Source organism: Canis lupus, chromosome 13, assembly GCF_011100685.1.
Source record: "Canis lupus familiaris isolate Mischka breed German Shepherd chromosome 13, alternate assembly UU_Cfam_GSD_1.0, whole genome shotgun sequence".
In the NCBI taxonomy this organism is placed as follows: domain Eukaryota; kingdom Metazoa; phylum Chordata; class Mammalia; order Carnivora; family Canidae; genus Canis; species Canis lupus.
The window spans coordinates 13,016,668-13,037,792 of record NC_049234.1 but is presented as its reverse complement, the minus strand read 5'-3'; the positions used below and the strand labels follow the sequence as shown (position 1 = coordinate 13,037,792).

The 21,125-nt window shown below is 34.0% G+C and overlaps 1 protein-coding gene across 2 annotated transcripts in view; it reads left to right on the top strand.

Moving 5' to 3' along the window:
* CSMD3 (CUB and Sushi multiple domains 3) overlaps positions 1–21,125 on the top strand; it is a 1,311,859-nt gene that overhangs the window by 910,228 nt on the left and 380,506 nt on the right. For both annotated transcript variants that reach the window (XM_038555367.1, XM_038555366.1), the window contains 3 exons: positions 7,184–7,322; positions 14,151–14,338; positions 17,647–17,835. In XM_038555367.1, coding sequence (XP_038411295.1) covers positions 7,184–7,322; positions 14,151–14,338; positions 17,647–17,835 — 516 coding nt within the window. The remainder of the gene's footprint in view (positions 1–7,183; positions 7,323–14,150; positions 14,339–17,646; positions 17,836–21,125) is intronic.

The following is a 21,125-nucleotide window of genomic DNA, read 5'->3' as shown; positions in this document are numbered from 1 at the left end:
GCTTTAGAAGAATCTCTCATAGAGAATGGAGTTTCCTCAGAGAAAGAGGAGCAGGACTTCCAAGTGGATATCTGATTATACTGTATAGTACTTGCTGATCTGTCTTCCGTGCTGATTGATCAAGAGGAAGAAAATTGGTGAAAGCTGACAGATTGAAAAGAAAGAAAGCTGTCTAGGTCAAAAAATTTGGCAAGTCAGTGATGTGAATTTTCTGTGCACAAATGAATATCACCAGGAGCTTGGCCACCAAGTGAAGGAAACCCAACCACCTGAGATCATCGGGTACACTGCCAGGGATGGGAGCAAGAGGTGACTGGAAAAGGATGACTTTCTCCTATATCAGGGAATTTTACATTGAGAATCCACCATTCCACACTCTTTCCCTTTCCAAAGGACTCATTTACTCTCATGGAAAACAAACATTTTCCATATCTGATCAATGGAAGGCATCAGGGAACAGTCAGAAGTAACGAGAGATACGGCAATAGCCAAGAAAGGACTGACAGCACAATCTGTCCCATCCCAGCCCTAACACACCACAGGCAAAAGGACCTAAAAGGAAGAGGAAGGAGATAAGATGAGGCGGAAACTATTCTCAGTGCTGAAGTGAATGCAGGAATGAATGAATCAGCAAGTGCTGGTCCTCTATCAGCACCCTCCTCCCTATCCTCCAAGCCTCTCTGACCATTGCTGAGAGACACACCTTGGGTGGATGCATGGAGAAGATAAGATGATAATTTTATTTTGGACAGGACCAACTTTTTTTTAATATTGAAAGTGATGAAAATGTTAGAGGACCTGCTCAACATTTTTTAAGGAGGTGGAGATTTAGTGGTGCATATTTGAAGGCAATGGAAGGAGGGAAGGAAGGAAGGAAGGAAGGACGGAAGGAAGGAAGGAAGGAAGGAAGGAAGGAAGGAAGGAAGGAAGGAAGGAAGGAAGGAAGGAAGGAAACCCATTTCTGGTTTTGTTACATCAATTTCAGAATGTACCATAAAATGCTTACTCAAGCAAGAACTTCCTTGCCCTTAGCAGAGAACTCCCTGCATAACTATGGCTCATTCTCCTTCCTACTCTCTAAGGGGATATCTGAGAAAATTCCTTGAGTGAATAGGATGGGACTGAAGTCCCTGGAGAACTGTTTGAAGGCAAGACTGGATCCACATGCCTGACAAACTTTCCCTTTGAGAATAAGGAGTTTTCTCTTGAACTCAATTAGCTTCAAAGGATAGGAAAACCTTCTCATTCACAGACATGGCATTCTCTTTGGAGGGAGTTTTTTTGAAAGAGTAATTAGAGTAACAGTCTGATACATAGATCAGAATTTATTTGTGGTTCTCATTGAAAGAATATGTGTACGTCTAAAAATAAACCCCACTTTTAATTACATGTTTACATAGTATTAAATTCCATTCTCCTAGAGGACTATTGTAGGGAAAGTGATGCAGTAGCAATCGGCAAGGTTTTGCTCCCACTCTCTGTAGAGCTGAGTACAGGAGAAGGGATCAAGGGGTCATAGCAATGGAAGAAGCTGCAGAACTATGATCATTTCTCTGTAACCCTGGCCTTTTAATTTGTGTGTCTGGCTTCCTCTTTTTATCCTAGATTCAGACCCAACAGATATCTCCTAATTTTCTTTGAAATATCATCCAGTGCAGAGGTTAAAGAGAGTCAGTGATTGCTTACCACACCTATATCCATAAAGCAAGTTAAAAGGGGGAGTGGGGAGGGACTGGGGATGGAACCATCATTGTTTGATAATCCTTGAGATGCTATCTAGATTTTATCATGCACAGCTCTACAGAAAGGCTATCTAATGGATGAAATGTTAGAGTACTCCCTTTTTAAAATCACTTCTAGCCAACCACCAGAGATCACACCCAGCTCTTCCCATCCCCAACTATCCCCTGAGCACCTAACTGCCACTTCTCAGATGAAAGAGCATCTCCTGCTGTGGAACACTAAAATTCCTTGGCCTTTTTATTCAAGGGAATTTTATCTGAATACAGTCTGAAGCACTTTTGACTCTTTCATACAGGTCTTAAAACATATTGGGTATTTTGAATTTGTCTGTTCTACTTAAAGTAACACAGAAATGAGTCAGCACTCCAACGCAAATTATTTATAACAGACTTTCTTCAGATCTTAGAAAAATAAATGTAGATAAATGAACTATGTCTACCGTGCATTTACCATGTATGTCCTGTTTTTAATTGCTAAAAATGGGGGGCAGGGGTAAGAGGCAACAATCTATATTACACTAACAGATGCAAATCACTTATTTATCTCAGGCTCCTGAGATATCATCCAGTAGAATCATGAAGCCACAGACCAGTCACATCTTAGGTTTTGTCAAGTGGTCTATGGGCAAACAGCAGCAGAATGACCTATGAGGTCAGGGTGGGGTAAGGTCTTGTTAACAATACAGCTTTCTAGATCCCACTTTATAACTACTAGAAGTGCCTTCTGGAAATCTGCATTTTAACAAGTTCTCTGAGTACCTACTAAGGTTTAAAAGTTTTCAAAAGCAATAACCACTGCATAAAACCATAAGTGCTCTCCTTTTTCCTCCACAAACTATACACTTTGGAAACAAAGAACTACTTGACTTTACCTCACACACATTAGTATTTTTCACTTCCTGCCTCTGCTCTTACTGCAACTCCCCCTGTCTTCTACTTATTTTTCTAAATCTAAATTCACTTCTGACAAAATCACCTTCAAGAACTCTTTCCTAAGGTCTTTAGGATGTTACCTGTCTCTTCCCTGTGTTCCCAGACTGCCTACCCAGCTCAAGCATGCATTGCATGTTAGCTGTGCCTATTGGAAAATCGGAGTACCTACATCCACGTAGAATACTTGTCTCTTGAGGGCAGAGAAAATATCATATGGATTTGTTTTTTAAATTTCAGCAACTAGCAGAGTATCTTACATATATAGCAGAAACTAAACAAATACTTATTGAATTAATGGAATACATGAAGAAATAAAAATAATAATATTGGAGAAGCACTTAAAATGGGGTTGTTAGAATCTCAAATTTGAATTAAAAATCTTTGGGAAAAAAAGAAAATCTTTGGGTTGGGGACATCTGGATGGCTCAGTGGTTGAGCGTCTGCCTTTGGTTCAGGACTTGATCCTGGGGTCCTGGGACGAGTCCCACAGCAGGCTCCACTGGGGGGAGCCTGCTTCTCCCTCTGCCTATGTCTCTGCCTCTCTCTGTGTGTTTCTCTCATGAATAAATAAACAAAATTCAAGAATAAAAATCTTTGGATTGGACATTCTATCCCCCTAGCCATCCATCTTTGTCTTCACTAAACCTATTAGGTTTGCATGGAGCCTTAATTCATGTCCTCTTCCAGACTCCTTGTCCCATGGACATATCTTTTTAATAGAATTTATGACATTATTACTTTATGTTTCTGTCTCTTGCACATGAGCACTATAAGAAAAGGAAAAAGATTACTTAATGGCATTTGGAAAGAAGTTTCGAGAACCAAATCGCTTCTGTTCAAATCCATTCTGGCTGATATGTGAAGGAAAGGAAACTTTTGTCTCTACTAATCAAAGTCTCCCAACTGAACTAAGAATTGTATTTACTTGAAACAGATTAACAGGAGGAAAAAAAAGTTTTATTATATGCCCAAGGAAGACCAATAATGAAATTGAAACCTAAAGAAATGAGCAAGGCAGGTAGTTCCTACACTTCGTATACAAAGAGGTAATGAATCTTTGAGGAATTGGCAGGACAAAGAAAACTTAAGGAGCTTCAGTTGGTAAGAAATCTAAACAGAATTTGGACCACAGTAGTAAATTAGTAAAAAAAAAAAAAAAAAAAAAAAAGTCACAGCCTTCTTAGCTCTAAATTTCCCATCTTTGGTGATAGGATGTCTCTTTACCTCTTGGAACAGGGAAGATATCTTTGATGTGGGAGATTTATTTCCTGCTTTCAGGCAGACCAAGAAGGATCCAAGTGTCCTTTTTTGTCCAGGTTGTCTCTTCAGTAACCTTTATTTAAAATAATTAAAATGCCAATGTGGCCAATCTTGGGGTGGCCTGCCTTGGTCCCACATAAGCAAATTGTTTAAATTCTCTACATATCAATGTTCTTATCTATAATGCAGTTGGAATTTTTTTTTTTTTTTTGAGCATTCTATAAGATAATCCAAGGGACTTTTCACACAGTTCCTGGCACATGGGAAAGATTCAATAAATGTTAACTGGTAAAAGTAGTACAAAAACCACACAGAACACATACTTAACACACAATTATTTGCTCCATGAATGAAATATGAATGAGTAAATGATGAGTGAGTGAATGAATGAATGAATGAATGGGACTTTGAAAACACCTTATATGGTCTTGATCTCCTTTCTGTTTTATAGATATTCTAGTTTTCTTTGTTCAGGCAAGGATAGTTACTGTCTTTTATAGAAGTGTGTCTTAAACTGTGTTGCCTTTGTACCTGAAGGTACACAATCTATTTTAGTTGTTAAATGTGTAAACACTTATTACATTTCAATAGCTACATATTTATTTTTAAGCATTTCGGGAAAAAAATCAGTAGTCTATTAAAACTGTGATTTCATAGATATTTTTGCTTAGAGCAAGTCTAAAAAAGTCTTTAAGTTAAAATATAAGCGAATCTATTTAAAGAAAATTATTAGTTTAATATAAGCTGTACACTGATATGACAAAGTTGTAAGGTTTAGGCTGCTAATTTATTATTCCTTTTACAGTTAACTTTCACTTTACAAATTCAAATATTTGTTACTAATATTATTAGTTGTTCTTTGTTCAAAAGCGTGCGCTCTGTCTCTGTCTCTTCTTTCCTATATTTCTTACTGCTTTTGCTTTGGGCAGATTTCTACATCTCTTTTCTCCATACTTGATCTCCTCTTATTTTTTTCTTGCATTTTGCCCACTCCATACTTTGCTGCTGTTGCTACACTATAGCTTCTCCATGCACACATCTCCCTGCCCTGTGTCTGCCAGTCACTGTGACCATAAGGCTTTTCCTGACTGACCTGGACTGAGCATCTTAGGTTTCACACTCTCTTATGAAGTCTATTCCCATACTTTTGGAATAATAAATGTGAAGAGTTTCAACCCTTTATGTAAGAGAAAGAAGCTGCTTCAGAATATGTCATAAGTTAACTAGAAGACTCACCTTTGAGTAGGGTCACAGTTCAGGAAAATCCTTTCAGGGAACAAACAATAATCACATCTTTAAGTTACTCCTCTGTTCTAAAGACCCCTCCTAACTGCCTCCCTCACACTTCAGATGGACGGACCAGCTAAAAGGCTTTACTTAGTACTTTACTTTTTAATCCTTTATGGCCTGTTACTCAATTGTTAATTTTATGACTGATTACCTCTTTTAATGATGATTAGACTGAAGTGCACAAATACTTGCCTAAAACAATGAGTCCGTGACATATTAAGGATTTCTGTCGATTCTCCATATTTCCAGGACCTTCTCTCACTAAGATACTTTACTCTGTCTTTAAAATATGGTAATTTAAGTGGCTATTATGCACATAATTTTATTTTTGAAATACATAATAACCCAACAGGAAACCTAATTATGAGTCATTGTAACAATGAAGAGTAAATAATCCTCATGAAAATGGTCTCCTTTGAAAGCTTTTTAGGAAACAAAATTAAATTCTACTAAGGAAGAAAATCTAATTTTATATGAAAGGTTTTTTTTTTCTTCATGCAAATAACAAATATTGGCAATTTAACATGAAAATATTCTCTAATGGATATTTATAGTAATGCTGGATTCCTAGGCCAATTTGTAAATATTTCCTATTTCGTTTATAGGTTATACCAAATTATTTTAAAAATAAAAACAAGTAAAAATGGGGTCTGGAGCAATAGCTTTTAGAAATTTTGCAAGATAAAACAGAAAGAAACAAGTAAACAACACAAATATAACACACGAGATAAAGTTTAAGTGGAGTGATTTAGATAAAACACAGTTATTGGGTATAGGCTCTAATATGTTGATAAGCTAATACAGTATACATTTGATCTTTTTTTTTCCCCTTCCTGGATAATTTTCAGTAATTCCAATACTCTTTGCTCTATTTATATTTTCTGTGCATACTTCCTGAAGGTACAGGCAGGCTTGATACATGGGCTGCAGAGTCAAGTCAAGAAGTTCAGAGTCTAGGCTAGACGGTAAACTAGTTCATTCAGGACCTTACTGGGTCAACACAGAAAACAGCCATTGAAGTGTGTGGTCAGAATGCAATTGAAAAAAACAAAAACAAAACAAAACAAAAAACCTCTGGCTATCGCATGGAGAATAGAAGTATTTTCGAGTCATTTTTTTTTTTTTACAAAAAAAGGACCTCAAAACTTCTCAGACCTTAATAAGTCTTGTAAACTTTGGGGAGTACCTCTTCTCTGGATTTGGTTTCTTCATCTCCAGAATGAGGTGTTTATACCAAAATACCTAATCAGGACCTACTGGAATTACAATATTATCATTATGATTTCAATTGTCTGTAAATTTAGAGAAAAGCAGAAAATTATATACTTGAAATGATAAACTGAGGATTTGAAGCTAATGTAAAGGAAAAGGGATCAAAGTAGATGTCTAGGGAAGGGAATGGTATAATGAAATTGTAATTTGAAGGAGATTATTCTGATGGCTGGACTAAAGCAAGAGAGAAATCAGGGGATGGGAAATATCAGGGAAGAGGCTCAATCAGTGGGGGCCCAAATTGTGGTAGGGATTCTGGAACAAGTATGATTAGAGTTTTAGACAGTGTGTAGCATCAATGAGCAGTATTTGATAATGTGTCAGAAAACAAAAGAGAGAGAGAGAGACATTAAAGCTAACAATTTACATTGTTTTCAAGCCTTGAATGTGAAAATGACGGAGACACAAGAATGCATTTTAGGCACATCATCAGGACACTTGAGGATGATCCGTTTATCTGACATGCAGAGGATATAGACATGCCGTGTCTCAGTTACTTTTTCTAAGGAAAATAATCATTCAGTAATAGGACTGGATCTAGTTTTACTTTCAAAATGTTACTAAAGAGCATTTTTGAAGTACATGCAGAGGTTCTTTTAAAAAAATTACACTTGGAACTAATAATAATCTCTGCAATTTGTTCTAAAGCTTCTGTTCTCACTGGTTCTCTGATTTCATTTTCTCAGCTCCATGTGGCGGCCATTTCTCAGCTCCCAGTGGATTGATTCTCTCACCAGGATGGCCAGGATACTATAAAGACTCTTTGAATTGTGAGTGGGTGATTGAAGCTGAACCTGGACACTCTATCAAAATTACATTTGAAAGGTCTCTACAAATATTTTTCTACCTTTAAAAAAATACATATTATCTAAAAGAACAGTTGACATTATCCACTTTATTTACCAAATTTGTGTATCATTTTATTGAAATAGTTGATTACTGAGCCAAGAATGCTTCAGACTGCCCCTTTTAACCTTTCAGGCTGCTTTCAAGTTAATTTTCTATTTGTTTAATGCTCTGGCAGGGCTATTGAGATATGCAAGATGGACCTTTTTTGCTTTATATACATATGCTTTATATGCATTTGCTTTATATACATATATACACTACTGAGATATGAACATGTGGCCTTTAACTTAATGAGTTTACTTGTCCTATATTTTAAAGGGTCTGTGTGTCCTGCTTTATTTCAAAAGGCAGAAGTGCTATAAACACATTTGAATTTATACTGTAGTACAGCCTGAGAGACTTAAGCACACCACCCACATAACTTAGGTCTTAAAAAAAAAAAAAAAAAAAAGGCTGTGTCAAATTAATGCGTGTTAATGATTGGCCAGTTGAGCTTTTTTTTAATCAGTGCTACTGATCAAATAATGTATTTCATGAAAGATTACAATATTAAATATTGAAGAGTTAAAAGAATGAAGCTTCAAGTCTATGATTGGATTGCTATTTATAAATTGAAATGGAAGTATTTATATAATTTCCCAATTATATTTTTTACTCCCTCCATCTTCCAATCCCTTTATTTAAAAAAAAAGGAAACTTTGTAAGCATTTTATTCACATGGAAAACATAAAGGTAGCAGAATTATGCTGATGATTGAATTTTATGATCATAACACAATCCTTCATAGTTCAAGAGGTTCTTCATTGAATTAATACTAGTATTTATTAAAAGTTGAGAAGGAAACAAATTTTATTTGACAAATGTAAAGGGCTAAACATTTCACGTGGGGCCATCCTACCTTATTTTGGACTACACAACTTTACTACAACTGTATTACTTTGGCAGGGCTGCCATAACAAGGTATCACAGACCAAGTGACTTAACCAACAGAAATCTATTTGCTCACAGTTCTGGAGGCTGGAAGACTGAGATCAAGGTGTCAATAGGATTGTATCTTCTGAGGCCTTTGTCCCTGATTTGTAGTTAGCTGTCTTCTCCCTCTGTCTTCACATGGTCTTTCCTCTGTTTCCTAATTTCCTCTTCTTGAAAGAATATCAGTCATGTTTGACCACCCATATGATCTCATTTTTGCCTTAATTATCTCTAAAGAAACTTTCTCCAAGTACAGGCACATTCAGAGGTACTAGGGGCTAGGACTTCACAGAAGAATTTTAGGGGAACACAATTCAGCCCAAAACAATGACTTACACATTTTTTTTAAAAAAAGTTTATATTTAGAATACTTTGCAGAGTTTTTTGTTGTGCTATTGAAATCATATCCTTTATTCGATGATACAGCTTGTTTTGCCATAGTAATTTTAGTGTAAAGCATATGATTTATTCAAAATAAAATTTTCATCATGTAATAATGTCCCATAAATGTGGGAGCTAAATTAACCAAACTTACTACTCAGAATTCTATTTGGTTTGGAACATATAACATAATAATATTGATCATATCATTGAATAATTCAAAAAATTATATTAATTCATGTCAATTAGACAAATTTGTTGCATATTTTTAATTTGTTCAATTTAGAGCACAGACTTGAAGAAGGATTAGCATATTTTTCTATCATAATTGATTCATATTTTAAATAAGTATATCATTATGGGTATTAGTACATAATTTTTTAGGATTTCCTGTTTGGGACTTAACATTATTTTGTATTAGATGTTATGATGTTAAGGCAATTGAAAATGTGTTTATACTCCCATAGCTTATAACATCTGTCATCTGTATATTTCTTATCATGTCATTATTCTTCAATATCTGAATAAAAAGGCTTGAGCCTCATCTTATATTCAGAGGAAAGTCTGGGCCCTTCTTAAGTTTTCAGAATTCCTGGGGAAGCTTTTGTTTACTTCCATTTCTGAAACCCTGGTCTTAGCATCATCTCATGTGTGAGCTAGGGAGGCTGCCACTCTCCTTCAACTTCTTATGCTTCTCCTTCTTTGTATCACTTTCCTTCCTTCTTACAAAAACCTTAATCCAAGGGATAACAAAAGAGGATTATTGCACTTTCTTAAATTTTTCCTGCAAATCCCTATCTTGGGAACGATTGCATGTATCTTTCCAGGGCCCTTTCTTATCTCAGACTCTTCTCTGGCTCTTGCCTTTTTCACACCCAGGATCTTCAACCCTCCTTCCTCTACTTCCCAGTACTCCCTCCAGTATCTAGCACGGTAAACTTCTTCTGGTAGCTTATTATCTCTTGTTTCTATGAGCTTCCAGTGAATGACAGGGGACAGGAAAGGGTGTAGATTTTGTTTTTCTTTCCAACACATGCAAATAATGATGTTTTTTCCTAACTCAAAGATCAGTGTTTTCCTAAGAATTCACTCTTTCTCCACCTCCCAGCTGACTCAAATGGTAGACAACTTTAAAAATAGGTTATTTTCATTATTTTATATTCAATTTAAAAAATACTACATAAGCAGAAAATAATATCACTAGAAAATTAGCTTAAGTTTTATTAACACAAAGTGCATTATTTTATTGAAAAACATCCCCTGGTTTGCTCATGAGAATCACCAACCATAATTAAATAAATAAAAAACAGGGGATATCTCTCAGCTATCTAGAGTTGCCAACTTGAGAAGCAGATTGCAAAGCAGTGCTTATAATTCAGAGCACCACACTTGTGACTTTTGACTTTATTCTTTTGTTTGAAGACAAATTTTCTCTGTCCAACATCTTTAACATGCGTGTTCTATCCCTCCTGATAGGCCATTACACAGGCCTCTTTGCTGCTTGCCTATCTTATGTAGATACTTTCAGAATTCTCTAAAGTAAAATTAGTGTTAGTTGTATCACCTATATTCTACGTTAAACCATCCCAGACTTATCTTCTTGGTAAAAAAAAAAAAATCCTTTCAACAATTTTTATAAACTGTAATGCCAGTTAAATAGACAAAAACCCCATTTAATTCTGATAAATATGGTTACCTAGCACTTTTTCTTCTGCCATTTTCTTATTCTCTTATCTGCTTCCTGTGACACAAATCCTTTAAATGAGGCTGTAAGCAAGAGTCACACTGCAAAATGATTTTCAGTGCTAGGGTTTCTGCACAGCAACAATACACAGTTCTGTAGGTCAGCCAGAACTGGCCTGGGGTGAGAAATGATTCCCAGAGTCCAAAGATTTTGTCTTCTTCCCGCGAGCACCACTGAGCAAGACTTGTCAACTGTGCCTCTTTTCTTAATCCCTGTGTCACTCTCTGAAGTAAATTATAAACCTCATAGCTCCTCCACCTCCTTGATAACAATGTATATATGTATATACACACACATATATACACAGAAATATATGCACACATATATATATATATACACACATATCAACATACATCCATATAAAACTATTCCTTGTTAATTAGCTAAAACACTGGAAGAATGGTTTTAAGAACTTTAAGAAATGTTTTAAGAATTTATTGATGTTATTTTCACTGTTTTAGAATAGACAGGGCATAGCTATATCAGTATATTTCTTTTGAATTTTACTTTACATAACTAAAATAAATAAGTCTCAATTCTGAAACAATGTTCTAAACTGAAATATTTGTTTTGGGGGTTGAGTCCTCTATCTACCCTTCTCTCCTACACACACACACACACACACACAAGCCCATAAGATTCTTGAATTGGAACAATTTGAAAGGAAAACTTTAAATACCATCTTCCTTTCTTCTTTTCTAAAGATCCTCTAAAGGTCTGAGATTTTCACTTAGGGCTATCCGTATACCGTGTGCTTTGTCAGAAAATGGGTTCCTTTAAAATAATCCACACCTTAAACAGCCATCACACAGTTAGGAGTAGTTCAGTTAAGATGCAGTGAACAAGGGACTTCATCAAGTTAAAAAAATAAATGAGAAGTTTATCCGTTAGATTAGAGGTATCTTGAAGTCAGAAATATGTACATTTATCACTTCCTTGTTTACTGACCCTATAATATCTTGGCGCTTCATTTCCTGTGTAAGATTGTTTTAAGAAACAAGATATCCTCTCTTAAGTAGTAAGAATTATGTCTTGAAATAACTAATTCCCTTCTGATTTCCTACCAAGTTATTGTAAGAACACTGGTTGCCAGCTCTTCAATAATTTCTGTCATTGTGAGAATACTTTTTAGAGAATTTGGCTCCAAATAATGAATTGTGTTTATTACTGAGTTATGTCCTTTGTTTTCTAATACCCAGGAATAATTTAAATTAATTTGGTTAAAATGAAATTTTAAATAAATACTATAACTAAGATGATGACAGAGCTATTTTCATATATTCTCAAATGTAGCAATTGACTAGATTTAATCTATGGGGAGAGGAAAAAAAACTAAATAACATTACAAATATATAAGCCACTATTTGGCTCCTTGAAATTGTCTCAAATACATTAAGTCAATGAAATCTTAAGAAATTGAATTTCCTATCAAACACAAAGCAACATAATAATGCCAAGGAACATATGTGTTTTTTTAGCTGTTTATCTCTTAACATAGCCAGTTTACAAGTCTTATTTTCAGATCTGCAGAAAAATTTTGCTTTGTTTCTTCCAACAGTTTCTAAACTTTCTCAATGTTTGGCAGCTTCTAAATGAACTGATTTACTATTAATCATCCTAAGCCCATCTTTCTATTTCTTTTTCTGACCTTAACTACTAGATCATACCTATCAGTATCACTCTTCCAGACAATAACTCTTTTAACTTTATTTCAGTTTGGTCAAAATGGCTTTGGATTACATCAAGAATATTTTTAAAAGACAACAAAAATTGAGTAAGATTAGGTTCAATTTCATTTTTAACACCATATAGTGGTTCCATAACATTTGTTTATGATAAACAATAAATTTAATGTCATGAAAAATGAACACTAGATTGAGGCAATTATTATTTTTTAAAATAAATTTATTTTTTATTGGTGTTCAATTTGCCAACATACAGAATAACACCCAGTGCTCATCCCGTCAAGTGCCCCCCTCAGTGCCCGTCACCCATTCACTCCCACCCCCGCCCTCCTCCCCTTCCACCACCCCTAGTTCGTTTCCCAGAGTTAGGAGTCTTTACGTTCTGTCTCCCTTTCTGATATTTCCCACACATTTCTTCTCCCTTCCCTTCTATTCCCTTTCACTATTATTTATATTCCCCAAATGAATGAGAACATACACTGTTTGTCCTTCTCCGATTGACTTACTTCACTCGGCATAATACAGATTGAGGCAATTAATGAGAAATGTATACAACTATCTTGAAACATAAAATGAAAGAAATTCAAATTATTGCGTAACCCTAATTCATTTCCCTTGTTATTGTAATATATTTTTATGGTTCCTTAGGGCAAATCTGTGTTGATTTTCTTTTTTAAGGATCCACTCCTACTGAACAGTGTTCTCTATATCACCAGTTAATGTTGCTATTCTATTAAGAATTGTCTCTTTATGTTTCAATTCAAAGTAATCTCTGACTCTTCTGTGCATTTTAATTTGGTTATTATCAGCTGACTAGCTATCGAAGTGAAACTCCAATTTTAATACTACAATACACTGACTACAAACCAACAAAATAATGGACTCGTAATATACTATTGTCTGATCATTTACTTAAAAGACATAATGTGTTCCTATACATTTTCTATTCTAAATCGTGTTATTGGAAAAGTTATTTTTAGACCAATGCAATATATTCCATATTGCAAAATAAAAACTAAGATAAACTTATGAAATTCATTTATTTTACTAATATATTGCTTAACAGGGTGTAAAAGTGGTACAGATTGAAAAATATTTCAGCTGCACTTCTTAAATAGCATTTAAAATGCTATTTTTAATAATATTTTATGCATGTTAAAAGTAGCTCTGTGTTGATTGCAATTTATAAAAATTACATCTTTTACAAGAATTGAAAACATTAGCAGTAACTACCACCAAAAATCTAAAAATAAAACCAACCAGTATAGTATAGCATAAGATAGTGGTTAAGGAGCAACAGAGAGACTTGGATTTAAACTATTTAAGTTCTGCAGGCCTCAATTTTCTTACCTGCAAAATGAGTATAATAATAGGAGCTAATTTACAGGGTTAGGTGAAGCTTGGATAAATGAATGTAGATAAACTATTTAACAGAGCCTCAAGCACTTAGTAAACATTAACTACATAATCATTATTATCATTAATTAATAATAATCATGACCACTGTTTTGAAATAAAAACTATATAGAATTTCTAATGACCGAAATAGATTTGTCAAAAAAAAAAGAAAGCGCCGCTACATAGAGCAGAAGTGAGATTTGAAATGTATATAGAATTAAGATGAGAATCTGATTAACTGGTTGAAGATAAATATGAATCACATACTTTTCCATAAAATGAAGAAGTTAAAAGAAAGGTGACTCCCAAAAAATGCATGGTTAATGGAAAGGCCACTTATTTAGTGATGATATTTCACAATATTTGAAAGAAATCTTACTTCTGAACAACAAATACATACACATACCTCTTTAATGGTAACTTTCCATAGGAATAAGAGCTTACAATTTAGGTATTTGCACATAACGAGGTCTTAAATGATATATATGATATTAGATAAGCTAAAGAAAAATTACAATATAAAAATGGTAAAATGTTTAGTCATTTAAATAACAATCTAAATTGTTATTTTCCTTATAGTGTTATTCTAACAAATATATTTTCACATGTGTCTCTTAATCTTAGATTTCAGACTGAACTGAATTATGATGTTCTGGAAGTCCATGATGGGCCAAATCTTCTGTCACCCTTGCTTGGATCTTACAATGGTACCCAAGTGCCCCAGTTTCTATTCAGTAGCAGTAATTTTATATACCTTCTATTTACGACAGACAACAGCCGTTCTAATAATGGTTTCAAGATTCACTATGAAAGTAAGTAAAATATTCTTTGATTTCCCTATTCCATCTTTCCTACATTTGGTATTACCATTGTATCATTAAAAGAACTACAAATTTATTAATAAAATAAAATTAAATCTTCCTTGACTGATGAGAATGCTAATACTTCACAAAGTATGTGTTTTAGTAAATTCTGCAAAAGATTTTTCAGCAATACCTATGTAACAACATTATAAAAGGAAATGTCAGAAGTATGAAATAACAAATTCCAAATGAGTTCATGTACTAGTTATTTGTGCACAATTCTGAAAAGCCAATAATAGTATCAATCTAAGATGTATATGAACATTGACAAATTCCTTTAGCATACACTTCATAAAGCCATTCTTTTATATTTTACTCACATTAATTGCACACATTTTTCCATTTAGAATACTCAATTTTATTATTCTGTGTAAAATATTGAAAATTATGGTAAGTTTGAAAAGTAAAGTACATACATATATGTCCAAATATGACTAACATAGCTGATCAAAGACTACATATTAAAACAAGCTGTAATTCACTCACAATGTTGCAATCAGCATATAATAATCCCACTTAGAAGGTTACAGTTTTATTTTAAAAAATCTAAAATACATATGATATTTAAAAATAATTTGATTCTAGTATATACATAGAAACAAGATTTTTACTTTATAAACACTTGTTATATTTATATGAGTGTATTGCATATGATGTATACATATATGTGTGCTCACTTGCGTCTTGACATACATTGCCATGTATCTTTGTGTGAAAAGCAGTTTTGGTGGAATGGATCTAATAGCACATTTAAGAAGGTTACTGTAAGGTATTTTATATCAGGTACAGATAGGTATTCTACCACTTATTTTTATATTCAAGTCTCCTATACCTCTTGTCCCCTCAAGACAAATTTCTGCATTTGAAATATATAACTTTATATTCCATATTGGATGTCTCTTTTCAGCAGCTCTGGTCAATGGGCTTATGGGATTTTAAAACCATAATCAATATCTACTCATTACTTTTTTTAAAGATCGTATTATCCATAATATTGTTTAATTATATTAACTTCTCTTTTTATTTAGAGCTTTATGGCATGGAAAAATATTTTCTTAATATTATTGTAAAATGTAACAAGAGGCTTGACTCATACTTGGGAATTCAGATGAATTGAAGGTTGAGTTTAATTGAGATTTTAGTTTAATTGAGATTTTAGTTTGATATGTTTGTGTTAAAATGGAGTCAGAGTAGCATCATTTTTTGCATCTATTTCAAAATTAATTCTTCTTAGCAATTAATTTTTATCAATGTGTTCCAAATGGGCAGGCCCTTTTCCTTTAATCCATTGCAGTTTCCTATTCCTAACAAATCTTATTCAATCCCACTCCAGCCAAGCCGTGTGATTTTATCACGTGTCAGACATAGGACAATTTTAAGAACTAAATAAAACCACACATGCAATATGTTATTATAATAGTTAGCATGCAGTAAGTAATCAATGAATGATAGCTCTTATATTTTTTCTTTGAAAACTTACTGAGTGAGAAATTAAAATGAGAAGTCAAGCTCAAATGTATCGTTTTTATAAAAGAAATTATTCACCGACACTCATTAAAGACAGTGGAACAGACTACTACAGTGGGGTTTCCTCTAAGGCGAGAGACATTGAGCTCAACTCTGACTACAAGTGGGACTTCATACTCAAGAAGCAGGGTAGGGAGAATCAGTGGGAGGGAACTTGCCAAGATGAGCAGACCATTAGTGGTGAACGGAATCTGGCTAAACCCAACAGACAGGATTTCTGCTGAAGGCAGGTCAGAATGAAGAAGGTATTGAGGGTGGGGAAAAAGGAATTTGATCAGACATCAAGACAGGAGGATTTTCAGTAAACTGACCCATCAGGATTGTTGCTAAAACTGGACTAAATGGACCACAGGTGAGGCCTAGTCAAAAGGATTCAGAGGATCCAGACGACACTATGGTCAAGGCAGAGTGTCTTTGTCACAGTCAGCAAGTTTGTCACCCATAGGCTCTTAATACCATAATTGAAGTTATGAAGCTAGTGACTAAAAGGAGGAGTGGAGACTGAGAGCTAGAGAGGCAGAGGTTGATCTAAGATGCATTGGATGTTGGTTTGGGTCAAATCTGGCCTGAAGGCAGTAATGTTCTGTTTAAATTAGTTTATAAGAGATCACTTCTCATTTTTATTCTATTTAATGTCGTGGTTTAATTACTATTGTGAAACAATCTCTAACATCATAAGCCCTTTCTTTTCAGGAATACAAACAGGCAAAGACATTTTTTGTTGTTTTTGCTACTTAGTAAGTTCCCCAGCTGATGGTAACCAAACTCTTTTCAAATCAACCATTCACAAACCCCAAAATCAGTAGAATGAAACTTTAATTGTTACACTTAATAAAATTTTAAAATGTATTTGGTATTTGGTGAATTTCTATTTTTTAAATTAAATTCATTTAAAATTTTCTATTTTTCCAGAAGACCAAAACGTGATGAGAAGGATTATTTGCAGTGCTACCACTGCGCGCACTCCAGATTTTCATGGTATTCCTTTGCCAGGGCACTATTTACCTGGCTCTACTTTCTCTGAAAATAAGGAGATTGCAAAAACTATACCAATAACATAATATTTATAGTTCTCAAAACACACTAAAAATAATAATAGTAACAACATGGACTAGAATTTAGGAATATAACCCATTTTCTGTTTCAGTATAATTTCCCTTCCTTGACAAGTAGCCACCAAAGCTTTTGTACTGCTTTATTTAGAAAGGTACGGTGTTTGTACTTTCATATATCACTAATATTTATATCTATGTATTTTTTAAAGATTTATTTATTTATTTGAGAGAGAAAGAGAGCAGGAGGATGGGCAGAGGGAGAGACAGAAAGAGAGAATACCAAGCAGACTCCCCATTGAACGTAGAGCCTGACATGGGGCTTAATCCCAGGACTCTAAGATCATGACCTGAGCTGAAGTTAAGAGTTGGCCACTTAACCAACTCAGCCACTCCGGCAACCATATATATATATATATTTAAATTTAAATAATATAAAGTTTGATAATTATACATTTTCATTAGGTTCTTATATAACTAAGTGATCTGAATGTGGGCTTTGCAGGTAGGAAATGTCAAAACAAATTTGTTAAACAATTACAGGTTGTTTAAATAAAGCTATTGGCATGTTAATTTATTTGTGAAAATCATAACACAATTGATTGAAGAAATAGGAATAGATTTTAGCAAATCTGAATCCATCAAACTTACTCTTTGTCTATTCCCTTTGTTTCCTAGGTGTTACAGTGAACACTTATTCTTGCTTGGACCCTGGCATTCCTGTACATGGCCGTCGCTACGGTCATGATTTCTCCATAGGTTCTACTGTTTCATTTAGTTGTGACCCAGGATATAGGCTTAGCCATGAAGAGCCTCTTCTATGTGAAAAAAACCACTGGTGGAGTCATCCACTTCCAACCTGTGATGGTAAGAATTAATTCAACATGCCAAATAAGCTGATTTATAAACCAAAATAAATCAATATAGTATTTATGAATTGTGAGGCTTTATACAGCTATAAATATTTCATATTTTAAAAGATTATCTTGAATTTTGGTAATTTAGTTATCAGACCCTGAATTTAACAAAATTAAAAATGTGTCATATGTCAACAATACTTCAAAAAGAAAAAAAAAGAATAAATACTGATAACCAGCCCAACTTACCCTATGCCTAAAGATGGTATATATATTTTCAAAATGTGCTGATGTAACCATTTTAAGTACATATTGTGTGCTTGGACCTTTGACAAAATAGTATTGAAAATGTCAAATTGGTATCAATGAATTCACTGAAAGGATAGAACATTACCTACTACCTTGCAAGGCAAAATGCACCAGTCCAAATTCCACCTAGTTACACAGCGCTATGACTACATATACAGACTACTCTGTGGTGGAAATTCTTGGTTATGATGAATATTTTACCAGTGTCCTTACCTCTACTTTCTTTCTATAGAGAATAAGTCAGAAATTCTTCATTTTTGTGCAAATACAGTAAAAGAAACTGCTTCTATAAGTTTAAGAAGTGTTTTCATACTTGTTTTATCAAAAGTTTTTTATCAAAAACTTTTGTTTTTTATCAAAAAACACACACATTGTAAATCTGTGAACTGTTTGATGCTGGGCTTTAATTTTTATTTATAACACTATTTCCAAGTTCTGTACTTATTCTTGTTCAAAGGGGAAGATTGCATTCGTCATTTTATGATCACGTTTTCAAGTGACATCACCTTTTGTAACAGCTTCAGGCCAATTTGTTTTTATCACAAGTTTTAAGAATCATCAGCACATCTTCCTTGCATTTGGTACAATACTAGTTATAATAGCATTCTTGTGATTGTAAGTCCAGAATCCCAACTGTAACTAGTTTAGAATCTCAACTGTAACTAGTTTTAAAAAATAAAAGCAGAATTTGTAGTTTATTCAAATCTTAGAAAAAGCAGGGGTAGTATACTTTTAATAGCTAATTATAAACATGAATTCAAAACCTCTATCCATTTTCTACCTGAGCTTTGCTTGTGTCTTTTGCTTTGTGTCTTGACATAATTCTCTTTAATTCCAGCCCAGCTTTTTCTCCATGGGTATTTAGCCATGGAGAACACACTTGCAGGAACACACAGACTTACAGTCTCATGTTTTCAGGATCAGACAAGAATGAGCATTCTTCCATGATCCAATTAGAAAAATACCAGGAAAGGTCACTGATTAGTCCATACCTGAACCAGTTACTGTGGTAAAGGAATAGAAGAGAAGGACTCATTACAACTAACCTCGTCAAGGTCATGTGTTTATCCATTTCTATGGTTGAGACAAAAGATAATGGTGTAAAGGTACTATGTTTGCAGAGCCCTGGTAAAGTCATATGGCAGGCATGAGTAAGTTCACCAAGATAAAAAAGTATGGAGGTAATGTCAGAAGGAGCATCAGGATAAAAATAATTTCAAGAATACCATCATGCTTACATTTTATTAATAATAAAAATGAATAGATCTAGTTTTTCTGAGAGCAACCCAGGTCTTCATTGTCTTTTGCCAGTACAACTGCAATCAACCTTACATCCAGTCAACTTTTTCAATCTTACTTCCATCCTCCACACTGGGGTTATTTTATATTATACCTCATGTCAAAAACACTTAATGGCTTTCTGTTACCTAGAGATGAAAGTTCAAATTACTAATCATGGAATTCATGATCCTTAACCATGGGGACTCTGTCCTTTCCAGTTCTTTCTGTTCCTTTCCTGTATCCTTACAAGGCATTATTTTTTGAAAGATCAGATCATGTCCCTTTGAACCTCCATCTTAATCTATCCTCTTTTATATTATCATTTCATTCTGAGGATAACTGGACAAGGGCTGAATTTATTCCTTTTTTTCCACATGTCTGAGGTTTATATAAAGCAGCTACTTAATTTTTCATTGACTTAAACTGAACTCAACTATCCATCACCTGGTAACGTGATTTGATTAGGCTGTTTCTCTAAGCTACACTTTTTCCCCAGAGGAAACTATTCTACATTTCCTAGGATAAAAAGAAGAAAAGTGAATAAACTGGATTTCTTTCCCTCATCCAAGAAAGTAATCTTGATTGGCCTCAATTGCCTGGATACTCAAGGTCCAGCATGCTTCATTCTCACATAGATCAACTCTTGTGGTGTCTTCACAGCCCATAATAAATGATTTACAAAGCAAACTAGATAATAATGGTTGGTGATTATAGTTATAACAGCTAACATTTAGTGACAGTTTACTATTTACTGGCACTGGTACTATTTACTGGTATATATATATATATATATATATATATATATATATATAACAAACGTATACACACATATATATGCATACATATATACATGTATATATAGTTTATATATATAAACTTTATATATGAGTTTGTTTTCAAAATAATTCTCTATCAGTTGAGTGCTATTATGATCACCACTTAACAGAAGAGAAAAGTAAGGCAAACAAAGATTAAGTATCCTGCCCTGTGTCAGGCAGAGTGGGGATTAAAACTCAGGCAGCCTAGATCCATATCCTATACCTAAGTCCACTATTACACTGCCCCTACCCACATTCTCCACAATGATAAAATAGTAAAATTATTTAAAATGAAAGTACAATTATATATTTGGCATTCTTTCCTCAGTGCTGCCACATGTTTAAAAATTTTGTGTAGCCTTTTAAATAGTTGATGGATACTCTGTACTAGTTAGAATGTGACAAAAAGATAATACAGTATCCTTTTTTGCTATCCATTCTGTCAGATGGAAAGAGTACTTTGAATTCATTTCTCTTTTCTGTATATTCAGGTTTCTGAGTAAAGACTGGTTGTTTTTAAATCCATCTTGTTTCATTTTTGACCAAGGAAACTTGAACTTCAAGTCAGAAATGGTTCGGTTTAAAAAAAAAAAAAAAAAAGAAAAAGAAAGAAATGGTTCGATTAGATTCTGTGCTATTTACTGAATTTGATATCTTATCTTTTTTTGTTCTTTTTAAAAAAGATTTTATTTATTTATTTATTTATTTATTTATTTATTTATTTATTCACTTTCAGAGAAAGTAAGAGAGCCTGTGAGTGGGGGGAGGGGCAGAGGGAGAAAGAGAAACTTAAGCAGACTCCTCACTAAACACGGAGCCTAACTGGGAACTCAGTCTCATGACCCATGAGATCATGACCTGAGCCAAAACCAAGAGTCGAACACTTAACCAT